The 25,787-nt window shown below is 40.7% G+C and overlaps 1 protein-coding gene across 1 annotated transcript in view; it reads right to left on the reverse strand.

The window, feature by feature from the left end:
• Positions 1 to 2,130: 2,130 nt before the first annotated feature.
• The window catches only part of MBTPS1 (membrane-bound transcription factor peptidase, site 1), a 25,602-nt gene continuing 1,945 nt past the window's right edge, over positions 2,131 to 25,787 (reverse strand). Inside the window, 21 exon segments of the mRNA XM_009572763.1 lie at positions 2,131 to 2,955; positions 3,950 to 4,080; positions 4,752 to 4,878; positions 5,403 to 5,534; positions 7,927 to 8,067; positions 10,575 to 10,652; positions 11,681 to 11,805; positions 12,676 to 12,832; positions 14,999 to 15,114; positions 16,114 to 16,286; positions 16,876 to 17,064; positions 18,147 to 18,291; positions 18,875 to 19,036; positions 20,027 to 20,178; positions 20,943 to 21,045; positions 21,677 to 21,744; positions 22,723 to 22,839; positions 23,229 to 23,338; positions 24,659 to 24,769; positions 25,142 to 25,345; positions 25,772 to 25,787. The exon segment at positions 25,772 to 25,787 is cut by the window's right edge and continues 21 nt beyond it. Coding sequence (XP_009571058.1) covers positions 2,759 to 2,955; positions 3,950 to 4,080; positions 4,752 to 4,878; positions 5,403 to 5,534; positions 7,927 to 8,067; positions 10,575 to 10,652; positions 11,681 to 11,805; positions 12,676 to 12,832; positions 14,999 to 15,114; positions 16,114 to 16,286; positions 16,876 to 17,064; positions 18,147 to 18,291; positions 18,875 to 19,036; positions 20,027 to 20,178; positions 20,943 to 21,045; positions 21,677 to 21,744; positions 22,723 to 22,839; positions 23,229 to 23,338; positions 24,659 to 24,769; positions 25,142 to 25,345; positions 25,772 to 25,787 — 2,754 coding nt within the window. The 3' untranslated portion in view covers positions 2,131 to 2,758.

Genomic DNA, 25,787 nt, shown 5'->3' on the forward strand with positions numbered 1-25,787 from the left:
CGGCAGCTCCGTGCCGCTCCCGGCACATGCCACTGCCCCAGGGCTCAGCACACGGGCCCCCGATGCCGGCTGACAGCCCCTAATGCATTTTTGATTTCCCAAATATGTGCCCTTCTGATCTCAGTAAGACGGATAAAGAGACTTTAATCAGCTGCTAGGAGGAATTATAGATGGCTAATTGTGCCTGCCACCTCCATTACATCTCTGCCGCCTGCGGGGCTTATCACCATTTAGAAGGGCCCTTCCAGGCCTTCATTAGCTGCACACCAAAGGCTTCAGAAATAATTGGCCTCTATGATTTAGAAATTGGCCACTGGGCTGTAAAATACCAGCCACTGGGAAAGGCTCTTAATTCGGACTGGTGCTTTGATATAGCTTGACTCTGGTTTCAAGGCTGCGGTGGAGCTGTAATCTCTCATTAGCGCTGCGATGAGAGGAGCGAGCCTGCTCATTAGCGCCGTCGGAGCAGCGGCACCAAAGCTTTCCAGGCTCCCTCTGATGGGAGCGCCTCAAATCAAAGGGATGCAGCCCACCTCCCACGCTGGCAGAGCAGCCCCGGGCGGTTTCTCTGCTCAGTGGCTCTGGGCTCCCTCGCTTGTATTTTTTTCCCCCTTTCTCCTATTTATCTGGGTGCTCCAGCCCCTGGGCTGCGAGCCGTAAGCCGGGGGTCCCCGTGGGTTGGCAGCTTTACCCGCTGCTGTGTCCCCTTGGCCGGTGCCCTCCTCCCTTCTTTCTGATGGAAAAAGAGCTGCTGATATATTTTCCACATCATTATTTTTGAAGACAGTCAAAGGTGCAAATGGATAGTCCTCGTTTTGGACAAATGAAAACACCGACTACAATTATGCTTTGCTACCTGCAATCCCTTCTGAGGTCTGGCCATTGAGATTTTACACCTTACTGACAGCTCTTTCGCAACCAGCTGGCTTGGGACCAGAGCGAGCTGTTGCTCGTTGCTCCTACAAGAAACCCTGGTGATACAGGTGAGATGGACAAAATCCCCTCCCTGTCGGCATGGGCGCATGTTTGGCGAGGGAGGAGCAAAGGGCACCTCTGGCCCCCCCCCTCCCAAGCAGCCCAACCTTAGGATCATCTCCTCAGCTCCAACAAGCTTCCACTAACGGCTCCGAAGTGAAAGCTCGGTCACTTCTCTGGCATCGCAATAGGATGTGGCCTCTTCCAGTTCATCCTCGTCTTCGGAAGGGAAGAGGCAGGCTGGGGAAAGCCAACCACTTGCAAGGTTAGGGAAAACGGGTTTTCCCAATCCTTTTTGCAGGACACTCGTGCGCTGCGAGACCCTATCCACGGCCACCTCTTGGAAGGTTTGCCCCAGGCTACATGGAGAAATGTTCTCTCCTGCAGTGCCCTTCCCAAGGCCCACCACCACCATCCATGGGGATGGTGCAGGGGCAGGTGCAGCCAGACCACCCAGCGGGGCTGTCCCTGGCCCCTTCTCCCTCTCCAGCCATGCCCAGGGCTGCGTGGGAGCCACTGAGCTGCCCAGGAGCTCACCCGGGACTGTGTGCTGGTACAGACCTTCCCTGCCCAGGCACCGCTTCCCTGCACCGACAGAGGCAGCCACCACCTCCCTGCTCCTCCTGGGAAAAGGTGCTTTTATTTGGAGCGGTGATCAAAGCAGCTGCCAGGGAAAACCTCGCAGCTTCAGTACAAAAGAGAAGCTATTTCAATGATGGCAACGTTAACGTTAACCGACACTGCGTGGTTGGGGCAACTTGTGCCTGCGTCCTTATTTAAGCCCGTAACAAGTCACAGGCTTTCAAGCAGGACAAACCACAGGAGACAGGGTTTTTGACTTTGTGACACACCACACTATGCTGTTCGGTGCCATCCACACAACAGTTTCTTATACAGCTCATCACTGAGCTGCCCTTCGGGAGCTCTCTCCTCATTAGCTGCTTCTGCAGTTCAAAACTCCGCGCTCACTCAGGGTGAGCACCGTTTGTACGGCTGCCCTGTCAATGCTCCGAAGGAAAGCCTGCAGCTTGGGATGCTGCTGTTAAGGGTAAAGATATGGGGGGGAAGATGGGGAGATATGAAAAATTTTCTCTACTCAACAACTTGCTCTCTATGACTGGCAGTGGAAGGAAGAGCCATCTAGCACATTGTTTTAGCTTCATATAGATAACATATTTATTGAAAATCTGCTTCACCAACAACGGTGAAATCATGACCAAAAATTACAAAACATCATGGTAGTTGGCTTTATAAAAATAAACTGCAGGAGTATGTCTCACCGATTTGTACTGGTCTCTCTCGCCCCCTCCCTCCTTTAATGGTGTACGTTATACTCATCAGCTTAATACCGTTCTAGAAAATTGCATTCCATCCAAAAAAATGCACTTGTTTTTCCCTAGCAGAGGTCCTTAAAGTGACTTTTCCCCCCCGCCCTCCCCAACAATAAATATAGAAAATAGCCTCTAAACAAATAAATTTTAGTTTGGTCAGCTTAAAAAAAAGGTCCATTTTCCCCCTCTCACGATATGTAGTGACCAAGCAGCCATTTAAACAGTATTCAAGTCTTTGGTGGCTTCGGCTGCTTAAAGCTGCAGTTTTATGTACAGATGATCAACTGAGGTCCTTTTTTTTCTTTCTCTCCAGAAACCAAAGACTATGAGATGATGTCAGGTGCGAATTACTAGTGCGACCAGTGCCGCATTCGCTGCACCTTCACTGGGAGCGATCGATCGCCCAGGAAAGCGACCGGTAAAAGGAGGTCATCTTTGGCAAGCGAGAGCTTTCACACAGAAGGCGTCTTTGGTGGATGAACCTGTTGCATAAGCTGTGGTCGTTTCACTCGTGGTTTTCGTCTCTTTGGCCTGCTCTTCGCTTTGTTGATCTGCACCACAAAGAATGCCAGAACCACCATGGCACCAAGAAAAGCAAAGACCGGAATAGTCTGTCCTACGTCCTGGTTATACCGGCCCGGCATTATACCTAGAGAGGCAAAGAGGTTTGGAAGCGACTAATGACTGCGTGAGCCACAATGTCTTTGCAGTGTTAACGCTATCTACCAAAACGATCCAACGGTAATTCTTGTTCAAAGATGAAACAGCTATTAATCAGATTATATTTCAGACAGGAAGATTAACAACTGCAGACCGATTAGCGAAAATAAGGCAGGATGCTAACGTTACAGAAAAGCACCAGCATTTCCACCTTGACCTATTAGGGCACATGAAAGTATAACCCAGACTTCCCCTGCAACAACAATCTTCTGTTCTGCATTAGAAGAGAGACGCAAACGCTCGACTGTAATTTTACCACTAAGTAATTTTTACAAATCACACCAAATCTTGATGCCACAAGGAAACTGATTTTGTGCTTGCTCCAGAGACCGTGCACGCACACGGTGAGGATGAGCTATAGAACCAGATCCTTCCTTTTCACAGGCATCTTTTGGTCTAGCAGCTCAGCCTGGGAAAAGAGCATGCGTGAGGCTTTCACACTACTTCCACGTGGGCCTGCAGTGCCAAGCTCGTACAGGAGAGCACCCCGCCATTAGACTGAATGCTGTTTCAAGTGCTCTACACCATTTGTTAGTGTAACACCTTGCCCAAAGCACCATTCAGACAAGCTCTTCTGGACTCTGCTTCTGCATCTGTGCACTCACACAAGAAATTTTAACTAGCAGGAGGTATCTAGCCACAGCTCCCAAGGACAGGGACTGCTGCTGACACCCATCGGTCTGAACAGCACCAAAACAAACCTCAACTATCCAAAAAGCAACCGCCAAAGTCTTCCTCCCAGTCACGCATGCTTTCTTCTGTATAAACTATTCATATGCAAAAATATTTCTCTCGGGCTTCATCAGTCAGCCTTTTACAACACAGCCGTACTGTTATTTGCATGTTTTTCACAACTGAAAATAAACACATGGCCTCTCTTCTGGCTGCGCCAAACAGCGACTTTCAAACTTTTCAATATTTACCTCCAGGAATGTCCCATGCTCCACTTTCTCCAGGGGACAATGGTCTCACTTGGGGTCGGTTCTGTCGAAAACTGGGCAGAGCCACTTTATCAAGGTCAATTGACAGTAACTTTTGATGTTTCCAAAGGTTGCTAGAAGAAATTTAGAGACAGAGGTGTCTGCCCACTTCAGTAATGCAAAGAATTTTGTAGAAACATATACAGAAAGTGACAGTTGGAACCTACAAATAACTCACTAGTTTGGACCCAAATGATAATTCGATCTGCTCTTCAGGTTCTGCAGTTTGCAGGCCTCCAAAGTTAAATTCAGTTGCCACAGGGAAACACTTAGATCGGCAACTATTTACTAACAACTCTCTTGCACACAGACTACCAGAAGTTACCATTAGCAGCTCAGCAGGCAAGTATGATGCATATGTATGCTGATGCATTTGCCTCCAAGTGACTGACAAAAAATACACCAGAAGGCAGAGTCAGGCGAGCTGTCCAAGAAGTTGTTTCAGAAAACTATTTCAAAGGCATGCACTGACGATGGATTTAAGCAGGACTGTTCACTCTAAGATCACAACAGTGAATTGACTTGTGAAGCTATTTTTAAAATCCCCAGTTTCATAGTGTAGCTATAAGGTGAGTCAGAAATATTCACTGACGAGGCATTAATCATTATTTCCTCTTCACAATCTGGTATTTCTCTAGGAAAGGCATTCCAGCTGTCCCTTTCAAAAGCAGATGGAACAAATAATATTTCAGCTGAACTTAAAAGCGAGACTTCTTGTATAACTGTAAGAAAGACATATACTAACCTGGGGGCAGTTTCATTCAAAGGCTGTGGTTTGGCCCAGGACAGGTGAGGACAAGCAGGAAGGGACCGAGGTTTAGGGTCTCCCAAGTGAGCCTCGAGCACCTTTGAGTATCGATGCAAATGGTTACCTGCAACTCACAGCAGAGACAGACTGGGTTACCAAAAGACTGGTAGGATAAGAGTTACTGACATTTGCCTCCGGCTAAACAGAGCTGCTGTAAAACCAGGAGCTCTTTACAATAATGATGACTTGCAGCTAAATCTTGGTTAGCATTAACCAAAGGGTACCTTACAAAAGGGTAAGGCTGTGCACCTACAGTGGTAGGTAATCCAAGTTTTGCTGGCAGCACGTGAGACAAGGCTGAATACTTTATACACGCTCTGCAGCTAGGAACTAGAATGTTCCCTAGCAGAACTAGGTATCTGAAAATTCCTCCTCTATGAACAGAACATTTTCTTTAGTCGAATCACAACCATATTATGACAAATCCCTACAGTAAGTGCTCTCTTCTAGTAGAACAACAGAACATGGTAGAGCTCACACCAGACTAATCTTACTGGCATGTAATTCAAGGGGTCTGCCTGGGTCTTCCTAAATTCCACCCTGACACTTCCTCAATTGTGGGCTCTGCTTGGTAATTAAGGTTCTCACCTTCCATCCGCTCGGGGAGAGAGTAGCCAGCTCCCGACGGCGGTCGCTGTCTGTTTTCGGAATGGCTGAGACTTGGCGGCGTCACCCCGTAAGAAGTGTACTGCAGGAGGGAGTCCAGGAGCCAAAAACAATCTGTGGATTTCATAGCCCCAAGCCCCAAAACAAAATACGCATTATGCCACATTTCAAACGGCTTATCTTTCCATTAAGAAGGATATCACGACATTTAGAAGTACAATCAGTTTTTCTAGCTCTTGTTATTCTCCTTTTGAAGTTCTAGGCCCAATTTCAGAAAGATGCAACTTTCAATCCCTCCTCCCCAATACACAAACATAAAAATAATCTCTTCAGTCTTCTTCTTCTCTTGTGTACCAAATCAGGCTCTTCAGTGAGTAGAACATAAAACAACATGCCTCAAATATGGGAATTCCAGGTTGGGCAAGGCCATCCAAGTCCCTGCAAAAACTATGAGGTTTTTCAGTGTGGAAACACAGGAAGCTCAGAGCTTCTGACATCATTTCTAAGAAGGAAACAAAGAACCAACTATGTTTTGAAAGGACAAAATAAATACCTTGCAAAGAAAAGCAAAACCAACTGTTTTCAGTGGAAAGTTATGACTCAATTGCTTTCCCAAGCTTAAAAAAATAAACAAACCAAGAAAGGGGTAAGGTTCTGGCTACATCCCACCTAAAGGAAAAGCAGTACCTACAGCAGCTGTGGTACAGACCAGGCTGGGAACCAATGCCACAATATACTTGATCATGGTTTTCCTTTGCACTTCAACAGCATATGAACCCTTGTTTGATTCTCTCCTGAATTACTACTGCCTTAATCCAGAGCTACCCCTAACAGACAAGCAGTCCAGCTAGTTAACATCAAAATTCTCTCAAACTTCCGTTTGCAGGAGTAGGACAATACCTTATCAGCTATTTCCACCACACAGCAAACGACTTTTCTCAGAACTTCTCCCCCCAGAAACAGTTGGCTGGGAATGGGAATTAATCTTCATAATCCTGGTGTCCCTTAAACCCTCACCTTTGATTTTTAAAGAGCTCAATCAGATTTTAAGGATTTATATTCACAAATGTTAGGAATTTACCTCAGTTAAAGCCACCGATGTCTCTGCAGGAGGCACACCTCCTGGTTCACAACTGAAAAGCTAATTTTAAAGGATTTCTTTAGCGCCTTCCACTTTTTCTTGCTTCATGGGTGACACTGAATTTAACAGCATTAGGGAGGTCACAAAGCATCATTTTCTGCTACTTAATTTAAAGCTACGTATCTTCGCTTAAGCTACATGCTTTCAATAACCTACAGCAAGCACATAAGGCACCGATATGTTGGTGCTACGGCAACTCACTGGAAGCCACCCAAAGACAGATAAGGAGAAACCGGAAAACTTTCAGAGAAAAAGAAAATGTTTGAGAAAGAGAAACGAGCTACAGACGGAGAGCTCCCTTAGGCAGTAAGTTCCTTTAAACTTAAATAAATTAGGCAAGGATGGGATTAAATAACTAAATATTTTAAAATGTCAGTGACAAAAGCTTAAAAAAATATAAATGTACTTTTCAACACAAAAGGAAAACTCAGGTTGAACATTGCATTCAATGGGAACGCAGAAAAAGACCTCACATACTGACTTAACTTCGGCCTCTCAAGCCACAGATCTACCAGCCTGCACCTTACATGTCAGGAGAAACCCAATCAATCTCTTAAGAATTTTAAAAGTCAGATCAGACAGAGTGCTAGGAAAAGGTTCTGTAAGGACCAACCATGGTGTGTAAGCAGAGAGAATGGCTTCTCTGGGAGTCACAGAAACTGCACACACACACAACTCACACACTTGCTACTTAGAGTTGCAAACAAATGCTTTGAAAACCCAAACAGAAATTCCTACTTTCTGACATATTTACACCAGCTGGTTTGTGTCAAAGTAGAATAATGTGAAAATAGTAATGCACAACTGAAATATTGAACCTTACCATAAATCCTCCCAGGAAACATTGCAAAGGGAACAAGGCAAACACTGATGAGCAAACTCAAAAGATAAAATCCACTGCGCTACATAAACATTCTGAAAATGCAACTGGGGAAAAAGTGAAGGGATCCCCTAATGGTCTCTTCACAACTTCAAATCAAGCATGTGCAACTGTTTGTGCTTCCTGGAAACAAAAACACCCCAAAGAAGCAAAAAACTCCACTAACCAACCCGCCTGGCCCCTGCAAAAAACCCACCCCAAAATCAGCCCCCAAAACTTCTGGACTGGAAAAACAGGCAAGGGGCCTATGGTGGGGGTGGAACGCTCCCATCTATCAGAGGGCTATTTAATGTGGGGCGCTCTTTTGTTGTAACTGCAGCTTACAGCGTTTTCAATAGAGCTCTTCAGAATTTAGATTAATCCCCAGTTAGGAACATTTAGAGATTCCCTAGAAAACAGCTACTTCTGATAGGAGCTGTAAAAACCCCATAAAACAGTTGTCAGCTTAAGACAGTAACTTTTCCTGCATGCCAAAGCTTACATACCTTTCTGTCGATGGCTGTCATCCAAGCAATTAGAGTCACCATACAAAACAATTCTGCCACCGCCTTCGGAAGGAACTTGGTAAAGTCCCAAAATTGGGACATTTTCAATTACAGCAGTCTCCTGTTTTAAAACTTCAAGACCTAAAGCAAAGCACAAATAAATTTCATAGCCTGCAAAGCATCAACATCAATTTACCTTAAGTCAACACAGCCTACATTGCAAAGTTACAAATGCAGCTATGCCATTCTTCATGTCACAAATTTATGCAAAATGTTTTCAAAAACTCCATGATGTTATGATAAAAATGAAACTGCTCCAAGGCCCTGATTGTGAAGTTTCCTACTGGTACTAATGTTTCTCTTTCTTTGGTGGAGAAGCAGAAAAAGACCTCACAACCTGGATTATCTTCAACATAGTTGAATGAAAAATCCAAATATTTTCAGCAACAGGTATATAATTAAAATGTTCTGCCTTACAGATCACTTTTATGTTGTTTTAGTCCTTCTGCAGAACTCTATAGGACACAGTAACTTAAGAATCAGCCATCACAGTGCACACTGCTCTTCACAACTTTGCTGCCATGCCTACCATAGGTATTCCTACAAGAAAATCTACTACGGAACTAACAAAGGAGAATACAGACATTCCATGAAATACATCTGTCTCTCTGTGAGCAGCAGCTGCAAGACAAAGGGTTTGACCGAACTCATCTAAAGCAGCCATTCAGGGGAAGCCCATTTTAAAGACTGCTGGGCTTGCATCTCTCTGCAAGTCTGCAGTTACTAGTTACCCTTGCACTTCATCTGTTCAGCTTTCAATTCAGGAACAAAGAAAAGTATTGTTTAGCAAGGATACCTAAGCCAAAAAGAAAAGGGGAAAAAAAAAAAGAAAAAAGAGAAAAAAAGAAAAAAGAGAAAAAAAAGAAAAAAGAGAAAAAAAAGAAAAAAGAGAAAAAAAAAGAAAAAAGAAACTCACATGAGTTCCCCCCCCCTGCTTCAACCTTTGGCAAATTTTACTCCCTCCTCACCCCAGCTACTCTTTGAACTGGCAGGCAGAGCCAGTTTTCAGTACATCCAGCCCTGCCATGGTTCAAAGATCTGCTTCTCAGCCTTTCCTGAAACACTTGTACCAATACTGTAAAGAGTAATTTTTGAGGGTGTATCATTTGAAGGCCTGCCTCCAAAAGCCCTGCAAGTATCCAAATAATAAACTGGCAACCTAAAAAACATGTTTGCATGATATTTACAATTATAACTGAGATAATCGATGAACAGAAAAGATGAAAAAAGCACAGGAACCTTCCCAGCATGAATGGGTACGTGCAGCAAAACCCAGAGGACACCTGGCTATTAACCTGCTACTCGTATCTTACAAATCCATCCAATCATTTTATCTCCTGTGAACTGAAAGCTCTAATAAACAGCAGAAGGGAAAACACCCCAATTCATGAAGGAACTAAAATGAAGTGTAGAAAGCTGTTTTTAGGTTAAAGGTTTTCCGCCTCTAATACACATTTCAAAAAAACAAAACAAGACAAATTTCAAATGCTAAGTATTTAGTCTCCTTTACTTGAGACACTGCCTTTAGATAGCAGAAGCAAAACACAGAGCTCTTTCGCTTCGTGAATTGCAATGAAAAGGATTCAACAGAAAAAGTAAGTCTAGCAGGCTACTTGTCAAATTGACACTCTCTCTCTCTCGCTCACATAAGGAAATACCTAAGTCATCAGCATACAGCATTCCAGGGATATAGTCTTTCCTCCAAAAGGCTCACACGGATGAGCTCCTTACTGTTCCAGAAAATTTCTCCATGAGGTAATCACTGCACATTGTAAGTCAAAAATACAATGAACTTGCTGATCTTCTCTGGCAGCTGCTGAGTTATATCAGAAGCTATGCATGTGCCTCTGCTCACACACTCAAACCCTCTACACCCATATACACAAACGTGACCCGCAACATGCTAACAGTTCTGGCCATGTAGTCCTACACAGCACTTCCTAAAGGCTCATAAAAACCATCACTTTTGGTTTTTTTAAATGGCCTGCTGCCATTACAGTTCTGAATTACCACCTCACAGATTAAAAGATATTATGATAAAACTAAAGAGAATGGATATGCACAGAGAATAGATCACTCAAGTCTGAGAGCACAGGCTTCCTGTGTGCCTAAAATTTTCCCTTACAAGAGTCTAACAGGTGACATTTTGTCTACCAAAACTTTCCTTACCTGTATCCTTAGATCACGACAGCTAACATAACACTCACACCAAATTTGGCAATGATTAGGGGATATATTTCAGTAGCACTTGAAATTTGTGAGAAACATGGACAAGTAACACAATTACGACACATTCCCCTCCACTCCAAAGATGCAGTACACACATGCAGATGTGTTTACATACAGCAAACACAATAAAAGACTGCATATATACACTTGGATATTGCTGTACTATATAAAAATTGTATACAGAGTCATATTGCAGCTGCCTGTTAGGCATCCTACTGCATGTTCTAGGCAAAATGAAAAAATACCTACCCTGTCAATGTGTTTTTAAATTCATTGGGTTTACAGCTTCAGACTTTGTAACTTTGCTTGTGCACCAAAGTTCTACTTAAAACACCGAAAAAAGACAAGGAAGCGCATACCTTGATCTTTAAAAGTCTGTGCAATGACAATGCCATCTTCTGGAAACTTTGCAATACTGCATCCTGATGCATAATTCACTGAAAGACATCACAAAGTTGCAGTTTAGACTAAAAATGACACTCCCTCCCTTCTCACTGTATCTCAGTGAGCTGTTAAAACACGCAGAAAACAAGAAGAAAACATTCCCAGGAACACTGCTCTGAATTTGCATATTTTGACCAATATCTGTATTCACAGAGAAGGCATTTCTAAGCACAGCTTTTGTAGATTCACCTTTACATACCGCTTGCAAACCTTGCCATTTAGAAGACTGACATTACCTTTTTTAAACTGAAAAGCTTGATCAAATGCTATGAGAAATGTAGTATTTCACACTAACAATCATTATTTATACTACAGAGAACCCGTCTCCTTCAATCAATGCTGGTGAGCATACAGAGACCTCAGCGTTGGTGCCTTCTCTTTTCACATACACATTCCAAATGAACCGATCAGAAGACAAGAGATTTGGAAACAATGCTTGAAAACATCAAATGACTTGGTCAGATAGAAAGAAAGACTGGCTAGACCTAGAAAGTCTGAAAACAGTAAGCTCACAGACCTGTGGCCTAGCCACAAAGTTTGAACTTGAAACCAATCAATCATATTCATTTCAGGGGGAACAATTCAAAAGATTACAAGAACAGGAATTTACAAAACATCTCAGGATGTTGCGATGCATGTCTAAATTGGTGTACTCAAAGGAAAAAGTCCCCATCGATTTTCTTCCTCCAAAATTTCAAATTTCCATGTAATTGCAAAATTAAAACCAAAGGCTTCATCTGAGCAACTAATATTTATAGTCCAGACAAATACAGACACACCCCAACAATACTCTTCAAAGTATCGCATCTGGAATGCAAGCCTAAACTGAGGACATTCATTATCTGGGCTGAAAATTTTTCAGATGCAGTCTATGAAGGAAGTAATCATTTAAGCATGCTTATGAGACTCTCTTCACTGAATTTGAGTGGTGCCCTTGACTCTCACTCAATCTCATTCTTACAGAAAACTATTTTCCAAACACACACTGCAGCCTGCGTAGGCAATGGACTCCAGTACTCACTTTCATGATTTGCCATGGTAAAATCGCCTTCGTACAGCCCATCGCTAAAGGCCATATTCCAGACAGAAAGCAGATCGTTGAGAGCTGGTATATTAGCACCTCCAGTATCAGGCATCCACCACTGTCTATAAAAATTACAGCGTAACACAGTTTGTGAGTATACAGAATATACTCCTAGAGTTTGTATAATGAAAAAAGTCAGGTGTCTTCCCCCATGCAGAAGTCACTTAAATAATGAACTACGTCTCAAAGCCTTATTTAACTCCAGGGGCATGTGAGCAGCTGTCTCTCTGACACCAATGCTTCTGAACAAAAGTTAAGGAATACTAATGTAAAGTTCTCAGTGCATTCCAGTTCCATGGAAAACTTCAATTTGCTAGAAAGAAATTCAGTCTTGTGCTCTTTGTTTGGCTAAGATGAGGCAAAAGCGATGGTCATGTCATTTACTTCTGCTTTTTCTAATGAAGCAAAATGTTACTTGCTCACAAACCGCAGAACAGATCTTTCTAGCTTAACACTAACACAGAACAGGCTGACAACTACAGTAGTTACGAGGGTCTTTCTCACCACTGGTGATACTAGCCTATTTTCCCTTTATATGATACACTAGAACAATTTCAATAATGAGTGCACAACCTGGCATTATGTTTGCAACCCACATTTTCTTTCTATTCTGCTCCCTGAAAGTGAAAATATATCCATTTTTCTTTGTTTGTCAGTCTCCCATTTCTTACTTCTTTTCATTGTAAATGTTTTTCTGGGCTTTAAAAGAAGATGACATTCCAAGGGGGCCTTTGCAATCATGGTAAAATAGGTAGCTATTCTCCTTAAGCTGCAGCTTAACGTCAATTTTGCTCTTCAGGTAGTCCCTTCTTAGAGGTAGCATGCAAGCGTTAAAGTACAGCCTATCACATTTGGGATTTTTAGGGTAATATGTGCACAAAATGTCAATTCTATGGCATTTTATTTCCCAAAGAATTGACACAAATCAGTACCTTGTGTTTTCATCATAAAACTTGACCTTTCTCATCACAGATGTGTTGTACCAGTCACTAAACACTATAAGTGAAAGTCCATTATCAACATCCCTCCTCAGCTTGGTGATCTCTTCAGGAAAATACTCTTCCTCACTGTCCACCATCAATAAAGTCCCTGTGTGTAAAAGCAAAAACAAGAGTTCACCAGGCTGTTCACTGTAATGTTATCGCTATTCACACAACCCATGCAAAAGTCAACACAAATACACACTTTGCACAATATCTGGTCTTTGTGCCCTGCTCTAGCAGCTCATCTAAAGAAGTGACATTTAAGGATGGGAAATATAAGACAATTCAGTTTACAAACGTATCCAAAAATTAGCTTGGCAGCACAGTATGCTTTTTAAGGGTGTTAGTTAAGACTCCTGCTTGTATGGTCTCATGAACTGAATGCCCACATATGTCAAGTGTATATTTTGCAGTTTGGGCTCACCCAAATGCTCCATAAACCGAGCCAAACTGTGGCAGAAGAGGACAATCAGGAGATTCACCAGTGATCCAAACTAAAAGTGCTAATGTAGATGCACCCTAGTAAGGTTTTTCACTGCCCCAATTTTAAAAGGTATTCTGCTCACTACTGCAGATTTGCAGCCAGGTAGACAGCAATTATTCTGAAACTCAGTTTGATTCAGACCTTGAAAACTACAGCTGCATTTTAGTAGACCTGACTAAAGTGCCATTGCCACTTTCATATAACCCTCTCCCACTCCTGTGAAGAAACAAGCGCAACCATCTCTGCATCACTGAAAAACACAACCAGAAAAATATACTTCTATTTCCTGAAAAGATGTTTATGCTTTTAGATTGCTCCTAAGTAACAAACCATTTTGCTTCTTCAATTTCTGATTGTCCAGAGAGGTGGCGGAACTTCCATCCTTAGAGAGAATGCAAATTTTGACAGGATGATACCCTGAGCAACCTGATCAACCACTGACACTGGCCCCACGTCTCACGGTCCCTTGCAACCGGGCCAATTTTACAAGTCTGGGCAGCCTGCGTTTGGAAAGCCTTCTGATAAAGATCCTGTAGAAACCATGTTAATGACTTGGACAATGGGACAGAGCACGCCCTCACCAAGTTTGCAGACAATACATACTAGGGAAAAGTGGTAGATGGACCACAGATCACTGCATTTTCCACCCTCACTTCTTCCCATTGAGGAAATTCCGGAAGCCCAACAAACTGCTAATCAAATGAGGTACAATGTAAGACTGGGCTCATACCATCACCAACATGACTGCTGCACAGTAAACACCTAAAAGCTGTTGGAGTAACCACAGGAGGACTACTAGAAGACATGAAAAATCAAGTGTACCCAATCCTTTTCTCCACTTAGTGCAACATACAGTAAACATCCTAAACTTCGTCTTTGGGGTACTGTGTAGGAGAAACTGGTTCAGGTTTTACACCCATTTCTCCAACAAAATGATGGTGAACCAGAGAAGTCCCGTAACACTGCTCCCTAACAGCTACAAAACCAGTGGTCTCAGAAGAGAAACTATTTTGTCACTTTTTTAAGGGCTACCATTTCTGTATCCAGTTGCACATCCACTGAACTCAAAAAGCAATGGTGCGATATTTACTGAAGAATAAAGATAAACAAAAGATTACTACTGACAAAATTTCCAGAACTAGAAAATTGTCAGGAGAATGCACCCTCACTTTACAGTCCACTGAAGAACATCGCAGCCCAAAAGAGAAGAGAGTCTTGTTGGAGAGTGTCATGGTTAAATAGAGGGGTATACTGGAGCAGAATCGCCTTCCTGATGAACACAGAAGAAACAAGCCACATACTGCTTTCCTATCGCATATGGTTGAATGGAATACTTTCCCCACTCTTATCTTTCCACAAAGATCAGTGTTTTAAAATGCCACTGATGAGGAAAAAAAAAAATAGAATGGACACTTTTGGTTTTAGTCTGCTATTCACATCATCCTTCATTTTGACTGTGCCAAAATCTTTTGGCAAATAAAGTTCTGCCTGTGTGGGACGGAATACAGAGGGGCTTTTAACCCACTCAAAGGTGGGCTTTCCCTCTCATTTTTTCATAATAAGGATACAAAACTCCACTAATTCTACTAGACTCCCAAGCAAGCTTCTGCAGTGACACTTTACACAATCAAGTATCAGCATATAAATAATAAAGACACCTACTGTTATAATATTTTTCTACTACCATGAGAATTTTTGTGCCCCCACAACATTTTTGGTCTTCCAGGAACCAGGCCATTTAGGAAGTAGTTAACGGTACGGAGAACAAGGCAATTAATTCATGCTTACCATACTGACTTGCATCAAAACATGTAAACGGGGAACCAAGAACCTCAACAAAGTACCCCATGCTCCTTAGGTGCTGGTACATGTCCCTGAAGTTTGTGTGGATATGGTCACCATTCCTTAGTAAAAGAAAAAAGTGTTGAAGACATTTAAATCTGGCATGCAGAAACCTGATTTAAATCCTCTAATTACAGATTACTTCCTAGTTTCCTTTCTAAAAGGTCCATTTTTTTCAAATGATAACCTGTAGTTTTCCATGCACCATTTCCTCTTTGCAAAATTCTTCACAAATGACACTGGTTCCGAGTGCTACAGAGAAGAGTTAGTTATACAGTCAAAGCTAGAGATTGAGCATGTTCCTTACAAAGCACAATTCTACATGTTTGCATCACACCACAGAGAAACACTGCTGCATCAAAAACAGATGCTCTTCACAGGACTTCCTCCTCGCAAAAAATCCAGTAAGAGAAGTTTTAACTACTAACTGGAAGAAGCACACAGGACCACCTGTAAATAATTGCTTAAACTCAGCAAAGAGTTCCTGTCCATTTGCCATATCTGCATGCTCCGAGTAGCTTTCCAAAAGCCTATGTCTTGGCCACTGACCCAATTAATCCTCACTTTTACATTGTTGCGTGATTCTTCCTATGGATGCTTTCCTTCTCCATCTATGACAGACAACAGGTCAGTCGAGCCTCTCCCTGCTTTGAAGACACTCTCTCTCAACAGACAAGGGGTCTCTTGTTTAGGATTCAGCCTTTCAAATTTCTCATGGTTTTTTGATAAGTGAATGCTGAAGCAGCTAATAAAGCGCACCCCTCAACTTCCTGGGAGAAATTAGGGCAGAAAAATGCTACACTTCAAAAGCCAAACAAAAATCTCAGTGTCTTAAATGTGCATTTTAAAAGCTTTTCATTTCATGTGAGTAAAACAATAGAGCACAAAAAAAATCCTGCACCAAAAGCATGCAGAGTCCAAGCGCTTTTCATGGATTTCTTAGAAAAGATAATTCCATGCCACACTGAAAAAGGCCTGAGCTCTCTGGCATTCAGTAAAGTTACCCGTATCATTAACACACAATCAAGAAATACTGATTTAATAGAACCTGAGATAAATACCAATCTAACGGATCATTCTTCATCCTCAAATTATCCCTGGGGAAGTATCCTGGTGGATAACGGAGATTATGATATTGATCCCAAAGGACTCGCTTACTACGAGGTGGAGTAGGAATAATCTTCACTTTTATTGGAAGCTTCACCGTTGAAGTCTGCTCTGCACCATTCTTAGACTGAAGGACAGAACAAACTACAGTGAAATCCTTTTTCCCCACAGGAACATTCACCAGTTAACTGTGGATTGTAAAAGACCAAAAAAATGGAGGTATCAAATCTACTTTTAGTCACCAGTACCAGCTCTGGAGACAAAGAGATGACTTTTGCCTTAAATCACCATGGTATTTTTTCTGCATTCAACAGGTTATATTTTTGTCAGAATGTAAAATACTTAAAATATGTTACATCTGTGATTTGGTTCAATCGTTCAAAACCTTGAAACTTCTCAGGAACAGTTAAGCATGGTTCTAGAATAAATATGTTTGTCTTTTTCAAAACACGTTACTTGAATTTACAATAAATAAATAAAATTATGAAGTTGGTCTCAAAGAGAGGTTTTCTGATTCTAAAGCATATTCAATTCACAGGTTAATCCTGCTCTCAACTATAAAGATTATTATTTGTACTCTTCAATTTCCTGACCCCAATCTAACTTATGCTTCCCATGACAGGACCAAAGCAACCCCTTAAAAAGAAGGTATTTGTACATTGGGAAGCAGTTTTAATAGTTATTAACACAGAAAAAGCAAAATGCACAGAACTTACTTCATTTTCTGCAGGGGATGATACTGTGATCATAACATGACCTTGAGCAATGCCTTCCCAAGATGCTGCTTTCTTTGCTACAGAGATAGAAATTGCTAAGTATCCAGACCAAGGCCACAACACAGGGGAGTAGGAGAAAGCCACTTCGATATTATCCCCATTTTGGGGGAGATAGGGTTGCCAGTCTGGCTGTGAAATGAAGAATACAGAACATTGGTAAAACAGTATTTGCAGTCACTAATTTTTGCACACATAGCCCTCTTCCTCTGCATGCAGAAATAACAAATCTTAAGTCTCTGAAGATTATGTCAAACTAAAAAATGTCCACAAAGGCCAAAAGGTTGGTGTTGTGTCAGTGAATCAACCTAATCGTGGCAGCCTTAACTGTCCGACTATACGCTTCTCAGAGGCAGGCCTCTCTACGAAGCTATCTTACCCAGCATGCTGCCTAAGTGCACCTGTTTTAATATTTTGGGGTCCTGTGCAAGAATTTATTGGGAAGAACACAAATTTCCTTTCAGTAACAAAGAGAGCAGACGCAGGCAAATTACATCAGCTGTGTCTGAGTATTACCATAAGCTAATGATGTTGGATAAGAGCTTCAATACCCACTAATGTAAGCTTAAATCTAAAACAGACCTCAGGATTCACACTAAAATGTTGAAGTTAAGCTCATTTACATTAGCTAGAGTTTTGGGATAGGTGCCTTATTTAACTTGTATCAATCTGTTCTGCATTTAAACTTACTTAAAGCTTAATTAAAAAAAAAAAAAAAATTAAAAACCTCCCCTGTCAACCAACATGCTCAACATCACTGGTATAAAAGAACAGGTTTTGCAGCAGATCTTGGTAAGTCAATACATTCAGGTCGTTTTGACCCATGGAAGAAGCATGATTTATAATGTCAGGATCCTTTACTGAGATTGCTTATGCTCCAGACCAAAAAAACAAAAAGAGATGAGGATAGTCTGTCCAAAAGATTTTAAATGCTATCAGAGAATACAAAGAAATCTCTAAGTACCTGTCAATCCAAACTGGTTTTACAAAGATAAAATGCTACACGCCCCTGAAACCAACGCATTGCTTGAAAACTCGTAGACAGCTCATGTTGACAAATCTTACTAATCTGGGTGCGTCCTTTAAAATCAAACATTTTGTATTTCTTGCTCTCAGCAGTAAGAAATCTGATGTATTCTATGAAATTCATAGTCTTTTCTGGGCAGCTTTTTGCAACATTAATAGTCAGGACTTGGAACAACGTTAAGTCTTACCTTGTCTACAATTCTCCCAGTGACTCCCATACCATTAAGGATAGTAACATTAACAATGGTTGGCATCCCTCCATAATATATGGGCTGAGAGCAATAGGGCCACATGTAGGGACATTCTGTCAAGTCAATATAGCTTGGACTCAAACTACAGCAGGATGGAGGAGGTAAAATTTTAAAAAAATAAATCAATAAACAGAAAAACAACATGCCACTAGACATAACTATGAAAAAAATTACAGATAAAACTAACAATCACAGTTACTTTATCAAGCTCTCACCTTGCTTCCCAAACCTGCCCCAAAATCATCTTCCTTCCCCTGCTAATTTTTTTTTTTTAATTTTAAGTTTTGTGAAAAGATTTTCACAAAACAAAAGAAACTTTTCAGCACAGTGAGAATGTTCTTATTCTGGAAAGTTAAAATTTAAGTACTTTTCCACTGTGTTCTAGGTTACATTATTCATAACATCTGAGGCTAGAAGAGAAAGTAAATTTAGCTCTCATAGACACTTCATCCCCTACACTGCTATAACTTAGGCAGAAAATACATTGACTTTTCATCCATTCTCTTGTCAAAATTCATGCTTCAGGATTACATAAGATCTGTGCAAGTTCTCTTGGTTGCATAAGCACAGATTGCTCATCTGAGTTACACACGCATCACCTGCTCTCTTAAAAGAAATACAGCAGATTATAGTGTATCATTGATTAATTAAAGATTAAAATTAACCTGGCCTGTGGTTTATAGCTGTTGAGGATCTGATAAGCTCTCAGAAGATCCAACTTGCCATGTCCTTGTTCAAACATGTTGACTCCAGGAAGTCTACGTGCTGACGCAATAAGTGCCTGCTTCATACTTGCTGGATTCACCATTTCACGCTTCTGAACTGTGCTGAAATAGGAAAACAGAGATCACATTAGATGGCCTTTATTCCAGTTTCTAGCTAGTCCTGTTTACCATTCTGCCTTAACAGTCATTTGATTTAAAGAAAATGCAATCAAAAATCAGGTGGCTGTGAGTAACATCTACAGTTCATATTTGTCTATTATTACTTGATTTCTCACTGGAACAGCTGAAGAAGAGTGACAAGTTTCTGACACATTTCTCTTAAAAACTAAAATTACATGAATTTTTCTCACTACAATGTGCTCCATGACCAGCAGTCATTACAATCAGGGTAGTATTTTTATATGCTAAATAAAATATTCTGAAAATCAAAGCCTCTGTAACTGGAAACTGGCTGGTATCTTTCGCAACATGACTCTTCTAGGGGGAAAAATAGCTTTGTTGTTCAAAGAAAAACGCACCACTTTCTGGAGGAAATACGATGATGACTTTGAATTTTTGGCATAAGTGTTTTTCAAATAAAGGTTCGTCTCTCCCTTATGTAGTAGCAATGACAAACACAAAGTACAGACTTGCAACTCCTACCTTCCTTTCAAGTTCTTCAGTGTGCAACAGACGACTTACGCAACCGGGTAATAGCCATAAAATCTTAAATCCTATAAAATTTACAAGTACTTAGATAATTACCTGCTATAGGTGCCTACTTTGAGCAGCTGCTCTTTTACAACACAATTGAGAGAAGCTCAGCAATTCATAATGATTAAAAAATGTGACAAAATTACTTTGAAGGACTGTTCTCTCTAGTTACATTTTCAAAGAGGTAACTATTATTCAAAACAGTTCTCAAGTTCTTCCCAAGAAATTTAGAGCTAGTCAGACAAGGTAATGTCTCAGGCAGAAGATCCCTGATTTTATACTCTGAGTTTATTTTCCTACATCTAAACACAATTTAGTTTTATTTGGTGGGTTCCTTTAAGGGCCTTTTATGACCCTCCTGCATCAGTATCTTTTTAGAGATTCTTATTTAAGACTTACCTTACCAACAAAGTAACAGCACCTGCCACCACAGGAGATGCTACGCTTGTCCCAGAGAGAGAGCGGCATCCACCTTTCATACCAGAACCTCTCACTCCAGAGCCATAAGTAACAATATCAGGCTTCACTCTACCGTAACCTCCAGGCAGCTCCTGTGAAAGAAAACAGATGGATTAGTACCCTAATACATAATGAGCACTGGTTGCTTCATTCAGGCATTTAAACTAACTGCAGGTCATTCAAAAGTAAAATTATCAACTAAATTAGCTGAGGTTCAGCATCACAGAATAGCAAGTAACACCTAAAGAAGGACTCAAGCTGTTTATAACAAGTTCTCAGTGTTTCAACACCAACATTACTGCTGATTACTCTAGTATCTATGCTAAGCATGAAACCACTGACAAAATGATAACCACACTGCTACTTGGCTAATGAATGAGATGCAGCACAAACAGAAGCATATAATAGTCCCCTTAATCAATATCATAATGCAATATCATCTGAAATCTTGTGTGCAGTACCCATCACCTCAGTTCAACAGGCAAATAAATGCAATGTTACATGCAGCATCTGGAAGTCCTAGGATTTTTAAACTAAAGGAAGGACAAGAGCAGGCCTTCATTTTTGCAGATTTAACCACACAGGCAAGTCCTCACCGTAAATCAAAAGGTACTGGGTATTTTACAAATACATCAAGAATGTCAATAGTGATCAAGATTAATGATGAGAAACCCTGCAAAGAACATTAAGCTTCTTGTTTAAAGACTTACAATCTATTCTGATCTTTGATGAAATCTTTTATCACTGGTTACTCCACACATACCATCTGCACAGGATTACCCCTTCAAAAAAGGCTCCCTTTCCAAGGCCCTTATTCTGGCTGCAAATGTGGCTAGCCATAGCCGAAGTATCTTACCCAAGTGGTCATTCCCCTAGATGAAAAGCGAGCTATATTATCTTCAAAGTCAATGCCACCCACTCCAATCACATCCATCTGGTCAGCAGGGTTATTGAGAGTCCTAGAACAAGTTGGGAGATAGGAAGAACGAAAAAGCCAAAAAAACCCCAAAAACCAAGACACAGTCCTAAGTTTATCCTGGTAATGCACATGCTGCCATCAGATTTTTGTCAGAAGCTCTTTTTAACCTCCACAGAAACAGATTTTGGTTCTACCTGATACAGTTACACTTTACCGTGAGAGCAACTATCAGGCAGTTAGTAACTCAGTAGCTAACTCAGTAACTACCAAACCACGTATCTTGAAGACAAAACAAAATTTTTAGGCATTTATTTTAGAAATATACCACAAATCATTCTGGCTTGATCCCTTCTATATTCCTTAAGCCCAAGATCAGTACCCAAAGATGTCTGCTCACACTAACAGGGAAATGTCAGCTGGAAGTACTGCCATTCTTCTTTTACTGACTTTCCACTGTTTCAATGAAAAATATTTAGCTAAGTATTTCACAAATTTCTGTACTACTACAGCAAGTGATAAAGACAGTGGAAAGAGGGACTTTAACTTGAGTCACTTTCTATAAACAGATTACAGAAAAAAGGAGGAGGGAAAACTTCCTGACCAAGCAAAACTACTTGCAAAAACATGTAACAACATATTTGCTTTTCTTTGAAATGGTCATTGAAACTCACCCATACAAAGGGCCATCATTGCCAATAGCAGAGACCATGATGACATTGTTAGCCGTCAGTTCCCATACCTACAAAAAATGATGTTTACAATAAAGCTCTGCCACCAAAAAAGAGACTTTTCTAACAAACATACACTCCATGGGGCCTGACATAAGCAAACGATTAGTCCAACCCCTCTTTCTTACTGAGACTTATAAAATACATCTCAATGATATATTCAATATTAAGCTCCAAACTTTCTTAAGATTATTGACCAATAACCCAGCCTCGACAGCAACACTGCTGATAGCGCACTCCAGATGCTGAAGTCAAGTTCTTCTGAATCCCCTCAAGTAATACTCTGGGGAGAGTAGTGAAGTCATTGTCAAACTAAATTTCAATGCAGGTTATCATAAAAAAAACAAAGGAAGAATTTCTATGCCTCAAATCCCTTAATTACCCTTTACAAAGAAAGATTTTATCCTTTTTTAAAATGTAAATTAATTCACCTAGTGCTTTTGAAGGACAGATCAACAATTCAGGGAACCATGACATTTACAAAGACAAAAACCTAATTCCGTCTTATCCTGAAACAAATCTCTTATCACATAGCTGAATCAACTACCTGTACTTTTTACCTATTTGTTCTTAAACAATTTGCTGCTAAACTCATGCTCTCCATATTTTTACCATGAAATTAATTAACCATGCGGAGATTTTTAAAAAAGCAAGGGTGGATTTCAGTTAAGCTTCTTCTATTAAGGGCCCACTGAGTTGCTTGCTTGGGAGTCACACTTCCTAGCAGTACTTACAGCATTTTGTAAAAGGGCATGCTTCCACAGCCCTGTGAATATTTGGGTTGTGTTTGTTTTTCTTAAATCCATTCCTTAAATATATTCCTAAAAGCCTGTACACAGTACAAAATTTCTCTCATGCAAATGAAACTCCACAGAAACTGTCAGCAGCACCAGAACCTGTCAGCAGCTGTGGCAAACAAGCAGCTCTGCAAGTCCAGCATTCGTGTGAGGGATATAAACACCATGACCACCTCATTTCCTCGTACTAACCTTGTCAACAAATGGATGATCCATGAAGTCTGGCCCACCAATACTTAGATTCAATACATCTATCTTCTTTAAAATTGCATAATTAAAGGCATCCAGAAACCATGATGTATATGAGACCTATGTAAGAAAGAGGAGGAAAAAAGCTACTGTTGGAAAATCCAGTGATTCCATGACAATACAGACTTCAGACAGAGAGGAGAAACAACACCAAAATAAAGCACAAAAGTGACAGTGGTGTCCTAGTATTTCTAGTGCTCAGTACATTTGAGTGATTGCTCCAACACTATACAGATCAGACTTTCACACATTATTTCTGAAAAATATACCAGATTTGGAAATTGTAAGACATCTTGTAGTAAGTCTCTTTTAAATAGAAAGATGTATCCTTCTCAATTATCAAAGATAATACGTCAACATTTACAAGTACTTGCAATATTCCCAAAGGAAAGGATTAATACAGCGTTACTCTGGAAAGGCAGAAATTGAAACACGTCTAAAATAGCTACCTGGTTATTGGTGAACACTCTAAAAATGTGCAGTTCTGCATTTGGAGCAAATCCCTGGCATTCTCTCATGCTGGCTATCACTCCTGCTACAAAAGTCCCATGGCCTAAACCTATCACAGAGAGAAGGAAACAAAATAAGCTGTTAGAAGACAAACCATTTCTTTGTCTAGGATTTGCACTGTTAAACACTGCCTATACCAAAAATCACATCAATCTAACAGACTTTACAACAAACCGCAAACACTGGGTTCAGTCCTACTCTTCTGGAATCATATTTTCCTGCTGGGTTCAGTGGGGGCAGAATTTCCAGCACTGTGTAGCCAGACAACCAGCTGATGAAACTCTGAGTGATACACTCTCCAATCTACCCACTCCCGATTTATACCAATGAAATCAAGAGACACACAAAGCAATCATGAGAGAAAAAAGTCATTTTGGAATAATGCAAGTCACAAGGCCAATGTATTTTCACATAAACATCTTAAAAGATTTTCATCCTGACTCTGCAATAACCGTATTTTGTTAAAGATGAAAAATGAGACAAGAAAACACATTTTTTCGTCGCCTCAAAAAGTAATTTAGCTTTTGCCTTATGGGACTGCCTGCATTATATTTCTGTACTCCAAATCTGCCTGTCCAGCAACCATCTGGTCACAGAACTAACAAGAGGTACTACCAAAAGCAGGTGCTGCAATGCAAAGAAATACTACGTATGATACAGGTGCACACAAGACTGAGCAAGATATGCATATACCTTGAACTCTAAAGGGATTAAACTGCCAACTGAATCACTAACCCAGACCGTATGAAGTTGTTAATCTGTGAAAGCACACAGTCAGGGCAAGTTAGGGTCGACATATGAAAAAGGAACACAAACATACTGCAGAAAATAAAAAGCTCTTTGGAATGTTGATGGGCATGAGCCAGCACAGTGTTTGTTGATGAAAACTATATAGATTAGAAAAAGCTTACAGGAAGCTGCCAAAACTCTGATTAGTTTAGGACTGCACAGTAAAGAAGGAAAATGCTCTCTCCCAAGTATGGAAATATGTATGCTCTGTGAAACAGCAGAATACATAAAAAGGAATAGGGAAAAAACAGTTTTGTGGGGTTTACTCTCACCTCCACCTACTTTGACAATGTATTTATGCCTGCATAATGTCTTCTTGCCCTGACATTTTTCAAATGCTATGATGAAACGCCACATACGATTCAAAGGAGACTTATGCAACACCCTTCTGGAACTTTAATACTCTTTGTTGAATTTGGTATGAGTACAAAGTGCTCAGGACACTGCAAAATTAAGCTTAAAATCTCAAGATACGCAGTTTCAACAGATCTTGGCACCACAGCAGCAACAGCATTTTTACAATGGAAAACAGAACACACCAGTGTCAGGAATAGTTGGACAACTATGCACAGTAACTCACCGTCATCCAAGGTTCTCTCGTTAGTCCAGTTTGTTCTCTCCTTTACATTTTTGAAATGCGGATGTTTCTCACTCAGACCAGTGTCAAACACCGCTACTCTTACACCAGCACCTATAATAGAAAAGCATCGCTTTTTCTGATTCAGCTTCATAGCAAATCTATTCTATCAAGTCAAAGAAAACTTTTATGTTTAATGTAGCGTGCAATTTACAAACTCAGTAAGTTATAGATCTTAAAGAAAACATATTCCAATTCAGAAATTCAGCCACAGATCACAAATACGACCAATTTCTCGTAAGTACAGTACACACACAGAAAAGCACTCCATAAGTATACAACGCATCTCAAAACAAAGTACTTCTCAATCTTTCCAGAACTGGCATCCAATGAGAGATTAACACATAGGAGTCAATTAGCCTTTCCTTACACTTCACTTGTTTTTCAAAGAAGGTAATTGTTCTAAGCCAACAGACAAAAGCATACCTGTGTAACCCATCTGCCAGAGGACGTCTGCCTGCAAGGTCTGAGCAACTTGGCGAGGGATAGCTCTCAGCAAACGCCTGCTTGAGTGTCGACCTGTTGCATGCCAGAAGCCAGAACCTAAAGAAAGACTTGCTCTTCTCAAAGGACGAGACGACTGCCATTTTTGAGTCCATCTGGTTTCATTGCAGTGCAACATTGGATCAGCTATGTAGAATTAGGATGAAGAAAAGAAAAAACAGTATGAGGAAAACCACAAAAGATTAGATTTTTATGCAAATACACGCATCATACTGTTATAACAAAAGTTTTAGATGGGCAAGTATCCATTTTCTCTAATCAAAATCAGTAAAAGCTTCTGTTTTATCTACTAGGGATATAGTGGTCCATAGTTTCAGGTAACTGACTGCTGCAAAAGAAATGTTTCTACGTTGTAGATGGAATCATTGTCACGCTTTAGCAAAGATATGACAAGACCCTGATAATTTTATAGGCAAAAGAATAGATCTCTGTAAATTAAAGAAAAACTGTAGAGCACTTCTCATTTGTGTAATGCTAAGCTGATGGTCTGAAATAAGGCTGAAAAGACTTTTCCAAAGCAGATCTCATGCAACCACACAGCAAATGACTTACACTCCGAATATTTGAG

The sequence above is a fragment of the Fulmarus glacialis genome, unplaced genomic scaffold (genome assembly GCF_000690835.1).
Source record: "Fulmarus glacialis isolate BGI_N327 unplaced genomic scaffold, ASM69083v1 scaffold44562, whole genome shotgun sequence".
Taxonomy (NCBI): Eukaryota; Metazoa; Chordata; class Aves; order Procellariiformes; family Procellariidae; genus Fulmarus; species Fulmarus glacialis.